The sequence below is a fragment of the Manis pentadactyla genome, chromosome 8, assembly GCF_030020395.1.
Source record: "Manis pentadactyla isolate mManPen7 chromosome 8, mManPen7.hap1, whole genome shotgun sequence".
NCBI classification, from domain to species: Eukaryota; Metazoa; Chordata; class Mammalia; order Pholidota; family Manidae; genus Manis; species Manis pentadactyla.
In genome coordinates this window covers 82,091,078-82,104,808 of record NC_080026.1, presented here as the reverse complement: position 1 = coordinate 82,104,808, position 13,731 = coordinate 82,091,078, and the positions used below count along the sequence as shown (strand labels likewise).

General features: G+C 42.0%; 1 protein-coding gene across 1 annotated transcript in view; it reads left to right on the top strand.

The window, feature by feature from the left end:
- CCDC6 (coiled-coil domain containing 6) overlaps positions 1-13,731 on the top strand; it is a 117,448-nt gene that overhangs the window by 90,918 nt on the left and 12,799 nt on the right. The window contains exons 6-7 of the mRNA XM_036895034.2: positions 3,475-3,631; positions 6,345-6,445. Of these exons, the coding sequence (XP_036750929.2) occupies positions 3,475-3,631; positions 6,345-6,445 (258 nt within the window). The remainder of the gene's footprint in view (positions 1-3,474; positions 3,632-6,344; positions 6,446-13,731) is intronic.

Below are 13,731 nucleotides of genomic sequence, written 5' to 3'. Positions count from 1 at the left end.
AAAATGCAGGTGTCAGCAGAGCTGGCCACTTGCAGAAGGCTAGAAGGGAAAACCTATTGCCTTGCTTTGCCAGCCTCCGGAGGCTGCCTTCGTTCTCTGCTCAGGGCCCCTTGCCTGCATTGGCATCACTTCTGCTTGGCTTCCTTATCCCGTCTCCTTTTCATTGACCCTCTTGCCTGCCCTTAAGTGGACCCTGCAATTACATCAGGCCCAGCAGGTGATCAAGGATAAATTCCCATCTCAGGGTCCTTAACTTGAACACATTTGCAAAGTCATTTTTGGCCACGTAAGGTGACATTTTCACAGGCTTCAAGGAATAGAATGTGGGTGTTCTGCAGGGGGAGGTTATTCTGTGATAAAGGGGGACTGCTGCACATATTGTTTAGTTAATTAGTCCCATATAAAGGACCCTTTTTGGTTTTGATGCAACCACAATGAACCTCTTTGTTCACAACATTTGGTACCTGTGCAGGAACACCTTTAGGATAGATTCCAGGAAGTAGACTTGCTGTTATTCTGTCTAACCCCATATAGGTTTCTGGGCTGGCTTTAGGGATGGGTAGGGCCTGGTCCTCTGTAGTTTTGATTTAATACAAGTAATTGTGATGTATACCTTGGGTTGAGAGCCACTTCATATATTCCATGGAAACAAATCAATGAGTTCTTAAATATTAATTATTTTAGGATGTTTTTGTTTTTTTTTCTGTGTGGGATAATTGTCTCTTGCCACACCTTTGTGAACTCTTCCCCATGCTGTCAGTTTACATTTTTCTTGGTCATGTGTACTTGCCTTGTTGTGCCCCAGACAAAATTTTTAGAAGAAATTTTCATTCCCACTGATTCCTTCCACTGTACTATGGTCTTTGAAGAGACCGCAGGTAACAACAGGAGTGTCTGTAAGTGCTGTTTTGATTTTGTGAGGACAGAGAAGGCTGAACTGCAGACGCAGCGGGGAGGGCGGGGGCACTTACCTCCTCACAGCTGGTTTGGATTGGGTTTAGGGGATGGGTTAGTTAGTTTTCCTCATCATCTGCTTTTTCTCTTCCTTCGGTCAGATAACCGGGGCCTCCTTGGGATGTGCCAGAATTTGAACTGAACCTTTTCTCCCAGCAGTTCTCAGCTCTGGTTGAGCATTAGAATCCCCTGGGGAGTTTTCAGTATACCAGTGGAGAGGCTTCATCCTCTGGGATTCTGACTTAATTGGTTTGGGGTGCGGTCTGGGCATTAGTATTTCTAACCATAAACTTGAAAGAGAATGCAAAATGTATAGGCCACCCTTGGATCCTGTGGGAACCACCTCGCAGGAGTCTGTCTGGAAGTCACCCTCAGTTGATCCTGTCTTTGGCTAAATGTTGCAAGATGGCTGAAGATGGGGAAACATAAGCTGTGGCCCCTAAGTCCTAGGGGGCTCTGTGAGAGAAGGTAAGAGCTTCAAAGACGCTAGTCTCTGGAAATCAGGTGTAGCTGTGTGCCAGCAGGGGGCAGCCAAGGAATGCCATGGTGTCAGCCCTGCCATCTGTGCCCAGCTCTGAAACACCCAGAGGTGTTAGGCCTAGTGCCTGCTCATACCTTTGGCTTCAGAGTTAGTTGCTCAACCACCAGCAAGTCTTCCAGCCGTTACTCCAGGTGACTGACATTCATGTCTATAGATCGTTGCTTAAGGATCTCTGCTGATTTCCCTAGATGCTAAAGGATTTCCACTTTCTTTGAAAGACAGTGTTTTCTCATAAATGGTGATTCTTAAAGCTTCATGAATCCTCAGTGCTCTGAAGCTTTCCTATTTTTGGAAAAGAAAGGCAACTTGCTCTGACAGCTGCCCTTCTAGTTCTAGAAACAATAAGTACTCCAAAGGGCCAAACTAGTGCTTCCTGTAGAGCTAGTGAAAAATTCTGCATGCTTGCATATTTGGGAGGAAATAATTTAAATCATTTGTATTAAAAGTATATTTTGTAAATATCTTCCCAGCATGCCTTCAATTAAAGAGATTTTTGCATCTGGATTAGACAGCAGGGTTTCTGATTATATTGGAAACAACTGCAGGGTTTAGTGTTTAGAGCACATAATAGTTTTTAATAGTTTTGGTATTTTTATTTGAATTTCTAAAATAAGAGCTTTTATATATTCTGGAATGATGCTGTCTTGAGATCATTGAATACTTATCATTAAAAGTCATTATTCGTTAAAACACCAGACCTTCATAATGTTGCTGAAAACAAACTAATTTGATGGAGTTGGGAGTTGAGGTAGGGTCAGTTCATGGTAGAGAAATGATCAGTGTGGCATTCAGCTCCTTCCTTTTTTCTTAAATGTAGTAAGGCTAATAACATGGAGTGGTAACTCGTGGGACTCTCTTAGATTGTGGTCATGGCCAACTCCGAGTTTTACAGAAGAGAAGTAGGTGGAGATTTTGCTTTTCCCAGGTTCATTGGCTGACAGGGAAAAGGAAAGAAGCAGGAAGATGGGTAGACACTAAGTTTTGTATTACGGTTTTTGTAGTTACTTAGTAACAATGGATTGTTTCTGAGGTAAAGCAGGAAAGGGGGTGGGGGGGACTGTGTTTTACTATTTATTGGAATGGTGCTGGAGTTTACCACCAAATCCTGTAGGGTAATCTCAGAAGGGCCTTGTGAAAGCTGTAGGGAACCCAGCACAACAGCGTCTAGACTCCTATGAAATGTCACGTCCACATTCCAGATTCCTGGGAGAGAGAATCTGACGGGCTCAGCCCAGGTCCAGCGTCTAGCCCAGAGCCAGCTGTGGCCCTGGAAACTGATGCTCTGGCAGAGACCTCAACACACAGCACAGCTCCTGAAGAAGGGGCGCCGTTTGTCATAAGCAAGATGCTGCCCCCAGTGCCTAACTGCATACGGGTCCTTACCTGCTGTCTGGCTCGGAGAGGCAGAGAAACAGTCACACACATGCCAACAATTAGACTTACTGGAAGTATTCATCCAAAGTTGTTTACTATGTTTTTATAAACAGAATTCTATTTGGTTCCTGTTTCTGTGAACAGAAACTGTTGCTCAGTGTGTTTTAGCTCACTGTTGGCAGTGCCCCATGGGTGAGCTGATGAGTGTGACAGGTGCCCTGTGTCTGTTGCCTAGAGGGAGCCCCTGGGCAGAACCGATTTCCCCGACTGGCTCTCCCCTCGGAGCCCCAACTGTGTAGGAGGCTCCAGTGGCTGGTCAGTCCACCCTTAGCTACAGCTCCCGCATTCCCTCTTCCACTTAAAGCACTTTAGAAGGCACATCAGTGGGAGTGAAGGGGCCCAGACTCCCGGTGCCACTCTACATATTTTTTTCTAAATGCAGATCATTGGTAAACTTTCATACTAGGGGTGAACTTTAAATCAGATCTCTGTGTGAGAGCATGAGGATCCTGCCTCCCAAGTCATGGGAGCTGGATACCATCATCTCTGAGTTGCAAGCACAACTGCGTGAAGCACAAACATAACTGAGAACTCTGGCTTTTCAGACTCAGAGAAAATGGCGCAGTATCTGGAGGAGGAACGTCACATGCGGGAAGAGAACCTGAGGCTGCAGAGGAAGCTGCAGAGAGAGATGGAGAGAAGAGAAGCCCTCTGTCGACAACTCTCCGAGAGCGAGTCCAGCTTGGAAATGGATGACGAAAGGTGTGTCTGTGTCTTATGAGCCCTTGTAAAACCCAGAACCAAACCAAAACAAAGCCAGGCTCCGGGAGGGCTCTTTACATCCAGTTGCATGTGGAAGGTGGTGGCGTACACGTGGATCTGCCATGCTGGTGAATACCCCGGGATCAGCGTAGGTGCTGACAACAGGGCAAAGGAAGCAGATTGGCCAGTTTCCTTTACACAAAAAGATGAAAAAAATTGCCTTTCCCAAGTTATTTGGTGGGGACAGAGATGAAGTCAGGGTTATGTGCAGAGAGGCAGTTTTCATTTATTTGTGAGTCTGCCTAATCCTATATTACGTCTCTTTAAAACACGGGAGCACCTTAAGTCAGAGGTACAGATAAGGAAGCCATAGTACAGCCTGAGGAAATAAATACAGACCGAGAGCGAAGGAATCAGCTGGAGACAGCTGGTTGGGGTGGAAAGCCGGATACCTTGCCTAATTCATTGGTGACTTTGGAGCCTTTTTGCAGCTACTTCTTAAAAATAAAATGAATGTAAAAAAAACATTTACCTGCTCAAGCCTCAGTATCAGAACTCTTCATTGTCCCACTGAGAAATGGGCTGAAACAGGAAAGTCTCCTTAGGTTAACTAGAAGAAATACTATCAACATTTCTCTCCCATCCAGGTTCTCTCCCTTCCCCCCACCCCCCTCCACCCTTCCCCTATCCTGTACCTAGTCAATACTTGGTAGTAAGGTGATCATTAAGATAAGCAGCAAATCCAGATTGAAAAACATTGTTCAATCAGCAGAGAAACACAGCAGTTGGAGAATTAGCCTTTCTCAGAGCCAGGTCATTTGTGCAAGGAGGTTCTCTGTCCTGGAGAAGAGATGCCCTGGCGTTACGTAGCTGATATCTCAGTGCGAGGAGTGGGACCAAGCTTCCTCCAGAGCCCGTCCAACATGTCTCTGAGCCCAGGGTCTGCTAATGGTGGGGCTGAGTGGTACTGGCTGTTGATGCCAAAACGCAGTTTGCAAGCCTGCAGGCAGTATTAGCACGCCAGAAATCTGTTCCTATTACTAAACAAACCCAGGGGGCTGACGAGATTTTCGATCAGTTTGCTGTGGACAGTGGTATTGACATTTCAAGAAAAATCAGAGATTTTCTATAATGAAGGTCTATATTTTTATAATTCAAAAAAATTATAAAAACAATAATGGGTTGTGTATATGCTTCATTTAAAAAAAATAAAGATTATTCTTTCTCTTTTGTTTGTATTATAAAACTATCATCTTTAACTCTGAATTTCATTGATTTCTTTCTGATACTGTCCCATCTTCTTTGAAAGCCTTATCCTCTAAAAACATTTGACTAAAACCATCAATTAGAATACTAATTTCAACTAGAAATTTTCCTCTGCTTGTTCACAAGTATAGAAGACTGTGTGTTAAACCCCATAGCACCTTGTACTTCATTTTGAGTAAGACATGCTCTGAAGGACAGTTTCTTACTCCAGTGACAATACTAAAGCTACTTCTACCTTCCAGGTAAAATTTTTTTTCTCCAGAGTGGGTATTCACTCCAGAAGGTTTGCCTCATCTTCTGAAGGTCAGAATTTCTCAGATAGAGCGTAGCAACCAATAAAACCTCTGTACCTGCTGGGAATAATGATGCCACATGTGAGAGAGAGCAAGTAGGCTCTTGTGGCATCTACAAACGTGATTATTCCTTAAATTAAGACCAAGGAGCGGTCTTAGCTGCCTAGCTGGATGTACAATACAAGGAGTTCAGCCTGGTGCCACTGTGATGTGGGTATGGTGGGCTGCTCTAAAGAGGGAAGGGATCCTTCGCAGTAAGGCTACTTGAGTTATGCATGTCAAATTTGGGAGCTTGGTTCTCTTTAAGTCGAATAAACCAGTGTAGAAATGGCCATGTTAAAGTTCCTCTTGTGAACTGAGACTATCAGGGCTGAGATCTCCCCTGGGATAAAGATGCCCCCACCCCCCATGCGGCTGTTTCTCCCTTTGGCCATAAGCCGGTGAAGTTTAGCTTATTAGCACGTCTCTCAAGCAGAAATTTTCCTCTGCTTGTTCACAAAGTGAAAGCTGATGTTTCTGTCAATCACACTTGAGGATTCACAGGTCTGATATGACTTCCAAGTCCAGGAGAAATCAGACACGATGTGTTGTGGCCAGGTGTGACTTGACCTGCAGTCAGTGTTCGGTGCTGGGGTCTTTAATTACGTTCTGATGTGTGACTGTTCAATAAGGCTTGCCTTGTAAACACTTGACATCCAGTTCATGGGCATATGTATCTTTAAGCTTTAATTTGATGACACAAAATTCAGACGGCTTGTTTGGGTTTGAGTTTCAAATAACAGTTTAAATGTATCCAGTATCCTGGACATGTCTGTAATTCTTGGGACAGCAGAGGCACCTTTCTGCATAGCTGTGTGGAGTGATGAAAAGCCCAGCCCTCCCGGCTGTGTGGTGCAGCTCTGTCAGCAGGCCTCCATCCTGAGTTAGAACATCCTGATTCTCTAACCTGTACCCCTGGGAGAGAGGTTTGCCAAGCAGTGGAGCAGCAGGCCTCTGGAGTCCATTTTATCCATGTCTTCTGGCTGCCTCATCACTCTCTGGACATTTGGGAGTTTGACCTCAAGATATGAACCCCAAACATTCTCTCACAGGAGCTCCCTAAAGAGAGCTGTTGGCACACAGATGTTCTGATCATTTCCCCCTGCCCCTCTTAGGTATTTTAATGAGATGTCTGCACAAGGATTAAGACCTCGCACTGTGTCCAGCCCGATTCCTTACACACCATCTCCGAGTTCAAGCAGGCCCATATCGCCTGGTGAGTATGTGTTCTCGGCCACTTCTGTCACTGGTTTAATAGTGATCCCCAATGTGTTTCCTTGTAGCTGTGGGTAAAATTGCAGTATTTCTAGAATCTCTTACTTGGCTTTACCTGGGCTGAGAACACGCATCCCCCAGAGTTAAGGAGCGTATAAAAATCTTGTAAACAGAGAACAGCCATGTGTTTTTTAGAAACATTAAAAACAAATCACTATCAAGAATGAATCTTGGTTTGAAATTTTTTTAGCACAAATGTTACAATGTCAGGTGGTATTTTTCTTCTGTTTCTTTTTTTTTTTTTAACCTAAAAGCAATTTAACTCCAAGAAAACCTTTTTGAAAAGACTGTCTCTGACTATGATTTAAAATGCCAGTGGATTGCCAAGAAGCCTTGAGTAGATTTCTAAGATGCACCATAGCACAGCTGTTAAGGGTTCCCTGTGTCCTGCGTGTACTATCTCATTTTCTCCTCAGAATAATTCACGTAACATTTTCCCCAAGTTAAAATTGAGGAAGCAGCGATTCAGAGTGGCCACATAGCCAGGAAGTGGCAAGGCGGGGCATGTCTTGTTTCCAAAACCTGTGTTCTTTGCAAGCTGCCTCCCAGTATTTCCAGTGATTGGTGAGTGGGACTCGGCCCTAGTAGGCAGGCCATTCAACAAGGAACTGGCTTGGCTTCTGCATCTGGCTTTGCTCCTCAGAAGCTCTGCCCTCAAAGGCGTACTTGTCTTCATTTGACCCCGAAAACTCTCTCCCCGGGGTCTCTGGCTCAGTGCCAGCGCAGCGTGGGGCTCTCGGGCCAGGAGGGCAAGTAAATGATCCAGCAAGGAAGAAAAAGGAAGCGGGAGGGGTCGGGGGCTGGCCAGTGGAGTGGAGGGAGGAAAGAAAAGGTAGCAGGCCAAAGGATCGTGTCTTGTGACTGAAATGACGAGACTGATTTTCTGTGCTTGCTGGTAAACAGATTTTAAACAGTTGGGGGGATGGTGGGGGTGGGGTGGGGAGGAGGAGTTTCACAGCAGAATAAAGTGAGGTGAGTGGAAGGGTGGCAGCAATGAAGGTTTTGTGGTTTGGGAAAGTTAAAACAGCTTCAGGTTTAGAATGACATCTCATTCTGTCTGTCACAATCATTAAAAACAAGGGACACCCGTCGGGTCGATGAAGGAGAAGTGCCACAGTAATATAGGCTGCTGCAGTGAGGCATGAGGAAGAAATGGCTTTGTTTTGTGAGTTTAGGATCCCACCCAGCACTATCCACTGTGACTTTGTTTTCTTTTTTTTTTTTTTTTTTTTTTTTTTTATTTTTTTATTTTTTATTTTTATTTTTTTATTAATAATTATTTTTTATTGAAGGGTAGTTGACACACAGTATTACATTACATGAGTTTCAAGTGTACAACACAGTGGTAGAACATTTATATACATAATTCTAGGTTCCAGCTATCACCCTACCAGGCTGTTACAATATCTTGACTATATTCCTTATGCTATACATTACATCCCGGTTACTAATTTATTTTACCATTGGAAGTCTGTCCTTTTTTTTTTTTTTTTTTTTTTTTTTTTGTGAGGGCATCTCTCATATTTATTGATCAAATGGTTGTTAACGACAATAAAATTCTGTATAGGGGAGTCAATGCTCAATGCACAATCATTATTCCACCCCAAGCCTAATTTTTGACAGTCTCCAATCTTCTGAGGCATAACAAACAAGTTTTTACATGTAGAACAAATTCTTACATAATGAATAAGTTACATAGTGAACAGTACAAGGGCAGTCATCACAGAAACTTTCGGTTTTGCTCATGCATTATGAACTATAAACAGTCAGTTCAAATATGAATACTCATTTGGTTTTTATACTTGATTTATATGTGGATACCACATTTCTCTCTTTATTATTATGATTTTTAATAAAATGCTGAAGTGGTAGGTAGATACAAGATAAAGGTAGAAAACATAGTTTAGTGTTGTAAGAGAGCACATGTAGATGATCAGGTGTGTGCCTGTAGACTATGTGTTAATCCAAGCTAGACCAGGGCAATAAAACATCCACGTATGCAGAAGATTTCTCTCAGAACAGGGGGGTGAGGTTCTAAGCCTCACCTCTGTTGATCCCCAATTTCTCACCTGATGGCCCCCCTGCGACTGTGCCTGTCTTAGGTTGTTCCTCCCTTGAGGAATCTTACCCGTCTCTGGCTAACCAGTCATCTTCCGGGGCCATACAGGGAAATGTGAAGTTGGTAAGTGAGAGAAAAGCCTTATTGTTTGAAAAAGTTAGCTTTTTACTTCTTTGCATATTTATGCCCTGTGGCTTCTATGCCCAGCATTTGTCTTGAGGTATCTTTACCACTTGGAAGAATTATGATACTCGGTAAATTTGATATGAGGCACGAATTCTATTTAAGGGTTGTAATTAGGAAGGAAGAAGAAAAGCTATAGAAGTAGCAGGCGGAAGAAAACATGGGAAGATTGATTATTTCTTTGATATATCTATCTTCTTGTAGAGTAACTTCAGCATGTATAGGTTTTAAGCTACTACTTAAATTGCACACACACATTAACATAATAGGAGTATAGTTACATAACCAAAGCATATCTGTAATTACCAGCCATCTGCAGTGAAACCAAGAAAACCAGTTAGGCACCTTAGGCATTTGTGAAAACTTATCTATGATATGGTGGATATTGTCCAAATGAACTTGAACAGTCTGAGAGAAATCAGACAAATTAAAACAACCCATTCCTGGGGACTGTTCACATGCCATATGTTCTTTTAACAATAAATAGTTTGTAGTTGTAAGACTTTGGAGCGCTACAATTTGCACTTCTCCAAATTCTTGGTTGAGTTCCAACAGTATAGATCCAGTCCAATTTTGTTGTTTTACTGTATGCACAGGCCAGCTTAGATATCTCCTTCCTCATTCCCATGGCAGGTCCAGGAACTGGTGGGATGAGTGCATCTACAGCTGTAGCAGTGCGTGGATCTTTGTTGGGGTTTTTTGATGATCATCTTCTGGCATGAGTCTTCCAGAGGGTGCAGATGTTGGAAGTTCTTTTTCATATCGTATCTTAGTTCATTTTCGGGGTAGCCCAATTAGGCTTTGATCCTCTGTATAAACACAAACAGACCCTTTGCCTACACTTTTATATGCCCTTTATACCCTTGTGTAGAGCTTGTTGGAGGTTACCACACAGGAACTGCCCTTTTTTTTTTTTTTTTTTTTTTTTGCTATCACTAATCTACACTTACATGACGAATATTATGTTTACTAGGCTCTCCCCTATACCAGGTCTCCCCTATAAACCCCTTTACAGTCACTGTCCATCAGCATAGCAAAATGTTGTAGAATCACTACTTGCCTTCTCTGTGTTGTACAGCCCTCCCTTTTCTCCTACCCCCCATGCATGTTAATCTTAATACCCCCCTACTTCTCCCCCCCTTATCCCTCCCTACCCACCCATCCTCCCCAGTCCCTTTCCCTTTGGTACCTGTTAGTCCATTCTTGAGTTCTGTGATTCTGCTGCTGTTTTGTTCCTTCAGTTTTTCCTTTGTTCTTATATTCCACAGATAAGTGAAATCATTTGGTATTTCTCTTTCTCCGCTTGGCTTGTTTCACTGAGCATAATACCCTCCAGCTCCATCCATGTTGCTGCAAATGATTGGATTTGCCCTTTTCTTATGGCTGAGTAGTATTCCATTGTGTATATGTACCACATCTTCTTTATCCATTCATCTATTGATGGACATTTAGGTTGCTTCCAATTCTTGGCTATTGTAAATAGTGCTGCAATAAACATAGGGGTGCATCTGTCTTTCTCAAACTTGATTGCTGCGTTCTTAGGGTAAATTCCTAGGAGTGGAATTCCTGGGTCAAATGGTAAGTCTGTTTTGAGCATTTTGATGTACCTCCATACTGCTTTCCACAATGGTTGAACTAACTTACATTCCCACCAGCAGTGTAGGAGGGTTCCCCTTTCTCCACAGCCTCGCCAACATTTGTTGTTGTTTGTCTTTTGGATGGCAGCCATCCTTACTGGTGTGAGGTGATACCTCATTGTAGTTTTAATTTGCATTTCTCTGATAATTAGCGATGTGGAGCATCTTTTCATGTGTCTGTTGGCCATCTGTATTTCTTTTTTGGAGAACTGTCTGTTCAGTTCCTCTGCCCATTTTTTAATTGGGTTATTTGTTTTTTGTTTGTTGAGGCGTGAGAGCTCCTTATATATTCTGGACGTCAAGCCTTTATCGGATGTGTCATTTTCAAATATATTCTCCCATACTGTAGGGATCCTTCTTGTTCTATTGATGGTGTCTTTTGCTGTACAGAAGCTTTTCAGCTTAATATAGTCCCACTTACTCATTTTTGCTGTTGTTTTCCTTGCCCGGGGAGATATGTTCAAGAAGAGGTCACTCATGTTTATGTCTAAGAGGTTTTCGCCTATGTTTTCTTCCAGGAGTTTAATGGTTTCATGGCTTACATTCAGGTCTTTGATCCATTTTGAGTTTACTTTTGTATATGGGGTTAGACAATGGTCCAGTTTCATTCTCCTACATGTAGCTGTCCAGTTTTGCCAGCACCACCTGTTGAAGAGACTGTCATTTCGCCATTGTATGTCCATGGCTCCTTTATCAAATATTAATTGACCATATATGTCTGGGTTAATGTCTGGATTCTCTAGTCTGTTCCATTGGTCTGTGGCTCTGCTCTTGTGCCAGTACCAAATTGTCTTGATTACTATGGCTTTATAGTAGAGCTTGAAGTTGGGGAGTGAGATCCCCCCTACTTTATTCTTCTTTCTCTGGATTGCTTTGGCTATTCGGGGTCTTTGGTGTTTCCATATGAATTTTTGAATTATTTGTTCCAGTTCATTGAAGAATGTTGCTGGTAGTTTCATAGGGATTGCATCAAATCTGTATATTGCTTTGGGCAGGATGGCCATTTTAACGATATTAATTCTTCCTAGCCACGAGCATGGGATGAGTTTCCATCTGTTAGTGTCCCCTTTAATTTCTCTTAAGAGTGACTTGTAGTTTTCAGAGTATAAGTCTTTCACTTCTTTGGTTAGGTTTATTCCTAGGTATTTTATTTTTTTTGATGCAATTGTGAATGGAGTTGTTTTCCTGATTTCTCTCTCTGTTGGTTCATTGTTAGTATATAGGAAAGCCACAGATTTCTGTGTGTTGATTTTGTATCCTGCAACTTTGCTGTATTCCGATATCAGTTCTAGTAGTTTTGGGGTGGAGTCTTTAGGGTTTTTTATGTACAGTATCATGTCATCTGCAGATAGTGACAGTTTAACTTCTTCTTTACCAATCTGGATTCCTTGTATTTCTTTATTTTGTCTGATTGCCGTGGCTAGGACCTCCAGTACTATGTTAAATAACAGTGGAGAGAGTGGGCATCCCTGTCTAGTTCCCGATCTCAGAGGAAATGCTTTCAGCTTCTCGCTGTTCAATATAATGTTGGCTGTGGGTTTATCATAGATGGCCTTTATTATGTTGAGGTACTTGCCCTCTATTCCCATTTTGCTGAGAGTTTTTAACATGAATGGATGTTGAACTTTGTGAAATGCTTTTTCAGCATCTATTGAGATGGTCATGTGGTTTTTGTCTTTCTTTTTGTTGATGTGGTGGATGATGTTGATGGACTTTCGAATGTTGTACCATCCTTGCATCCCTGGGATGAATCCCACTTGGTCATGGTGTATGATCCTTTTGATGTATTTTTGAATTCGGTTTGCTAATATTTTGTTGAGTATTTTTGCATCTACGTTCATCAGGGATATTGGTCTGTAGTTTTCTTTTTTGGTGGGGTCTTTGCCTGGTTTTGGTATTAGGGTGATGTTAGCTTCATAGAATGGGTTTGGGAGTATCCCCTCCTCCTCTATTTTTTGGAAGACTTTAAGGATAATGGGTATTATGTCTTCCCTGTATGTCTGATAAAATTCCGAGGTAAATCCATCTGGCCCGGGTTTTTTGTTCTTTGGTAGTTTTTTGATTACCTCTTCAATTTCATTGCTGGTAATTGGTCTGTTTAGATTTTCTGTTTCTTCCTGGGTCAATCTTGGAAGGTTATATTTTTCTAGGAAGTTGTCCATTTCTCCTTGGTTTCCCAGCTTGTTAGCATATAGGTTTTCATAGTATTCTCCAATAATTTTTTGCATTTCCGTGGGGTCCGTCGTGATTTTTCCTTTCTCGTTTCTGATACTGTTGATTTGTGTTGACTCTCTTTTCTTCTTAATAAGTCTGGCTAGAGGCTTATCTATTTTGTTTATTTTCTCGAAGAACCAGCTCTTGGTTTCATTGATTTTTGCTATTGTTTTATTCTTCTCAATTTTATTTATTTCTTCTCTGATCTTTATTATGTCCATCCTTCTGCTGACCTTAGGCCTCATCTGTTCTTCTTTTTCCAATTTCGATAATTGTGACATTAGACCATTCATTTGGGATTGCTCTTCCTTTTTTAAATATGCTTGGATTGCTATATACTTTCCTCTTAAGACTGCTTTTGCTGTGTCCCACAGAAGTTGGGGCTTAGTGTTGTTGTTGTCATTTGTTTCCATATATTGCTGGATCTCCATTTTGATTTGGTCATTGATCCATTGATTATTTAGGAGCGTGTTGTTAAGCCTCCATGTGTTCGTGAGCCTCTTTGCTTTCTTTGTACAGTTTATTTCTAGTTTTATGCCTTTGTGGTCTGAAAAGTTGGTTGGTAGGATTTCAATCTTTTGGAATTTTCTGAGGCTCTTTTTGTGGCCTAGTATGTGGTCTATTCTGGAGAATGTTCCATGTGCACTTGAGAAGAATGTATATCCCGCTGCTTTTGGATGTAGAGTTCTATAGATGTCTATTAGGTCCATCTGCTCTACTGTGTTGTTCAGTGCTTCCGTGTCCTTACTTATTTTCTGCCCAGTGGATCTATCCTTTGGGGTGAGTGGTGTGTTGAAGTCTCCTAGAATGAATGCATTGCAGTCTATATCCCCCTTTAGTTCTGTTAGTATTTGTTTCACATATGCTGGTGCTCCTGTGTTGGGTGCATATATATTTAGAATGGTTATATCCTCTTGTTTGACTGAGCCCTTTATCATTATGTAGTGTCCTTCTTTATCTCTTGTTACTTTCTTTGTTTTGAAGTCTATTTTGTCTGATATTAGTACTGCAACCCCTGCTTTCTTCTCACTGTTGTTTGCTTGAAATATGTTTTTCCATCCCTTGACTTTTAGTCTGTACATGTCTTTGGGTTTGAGGTGAGTTTCTTGTAAGCAGCATATAGATGGGTCTTGC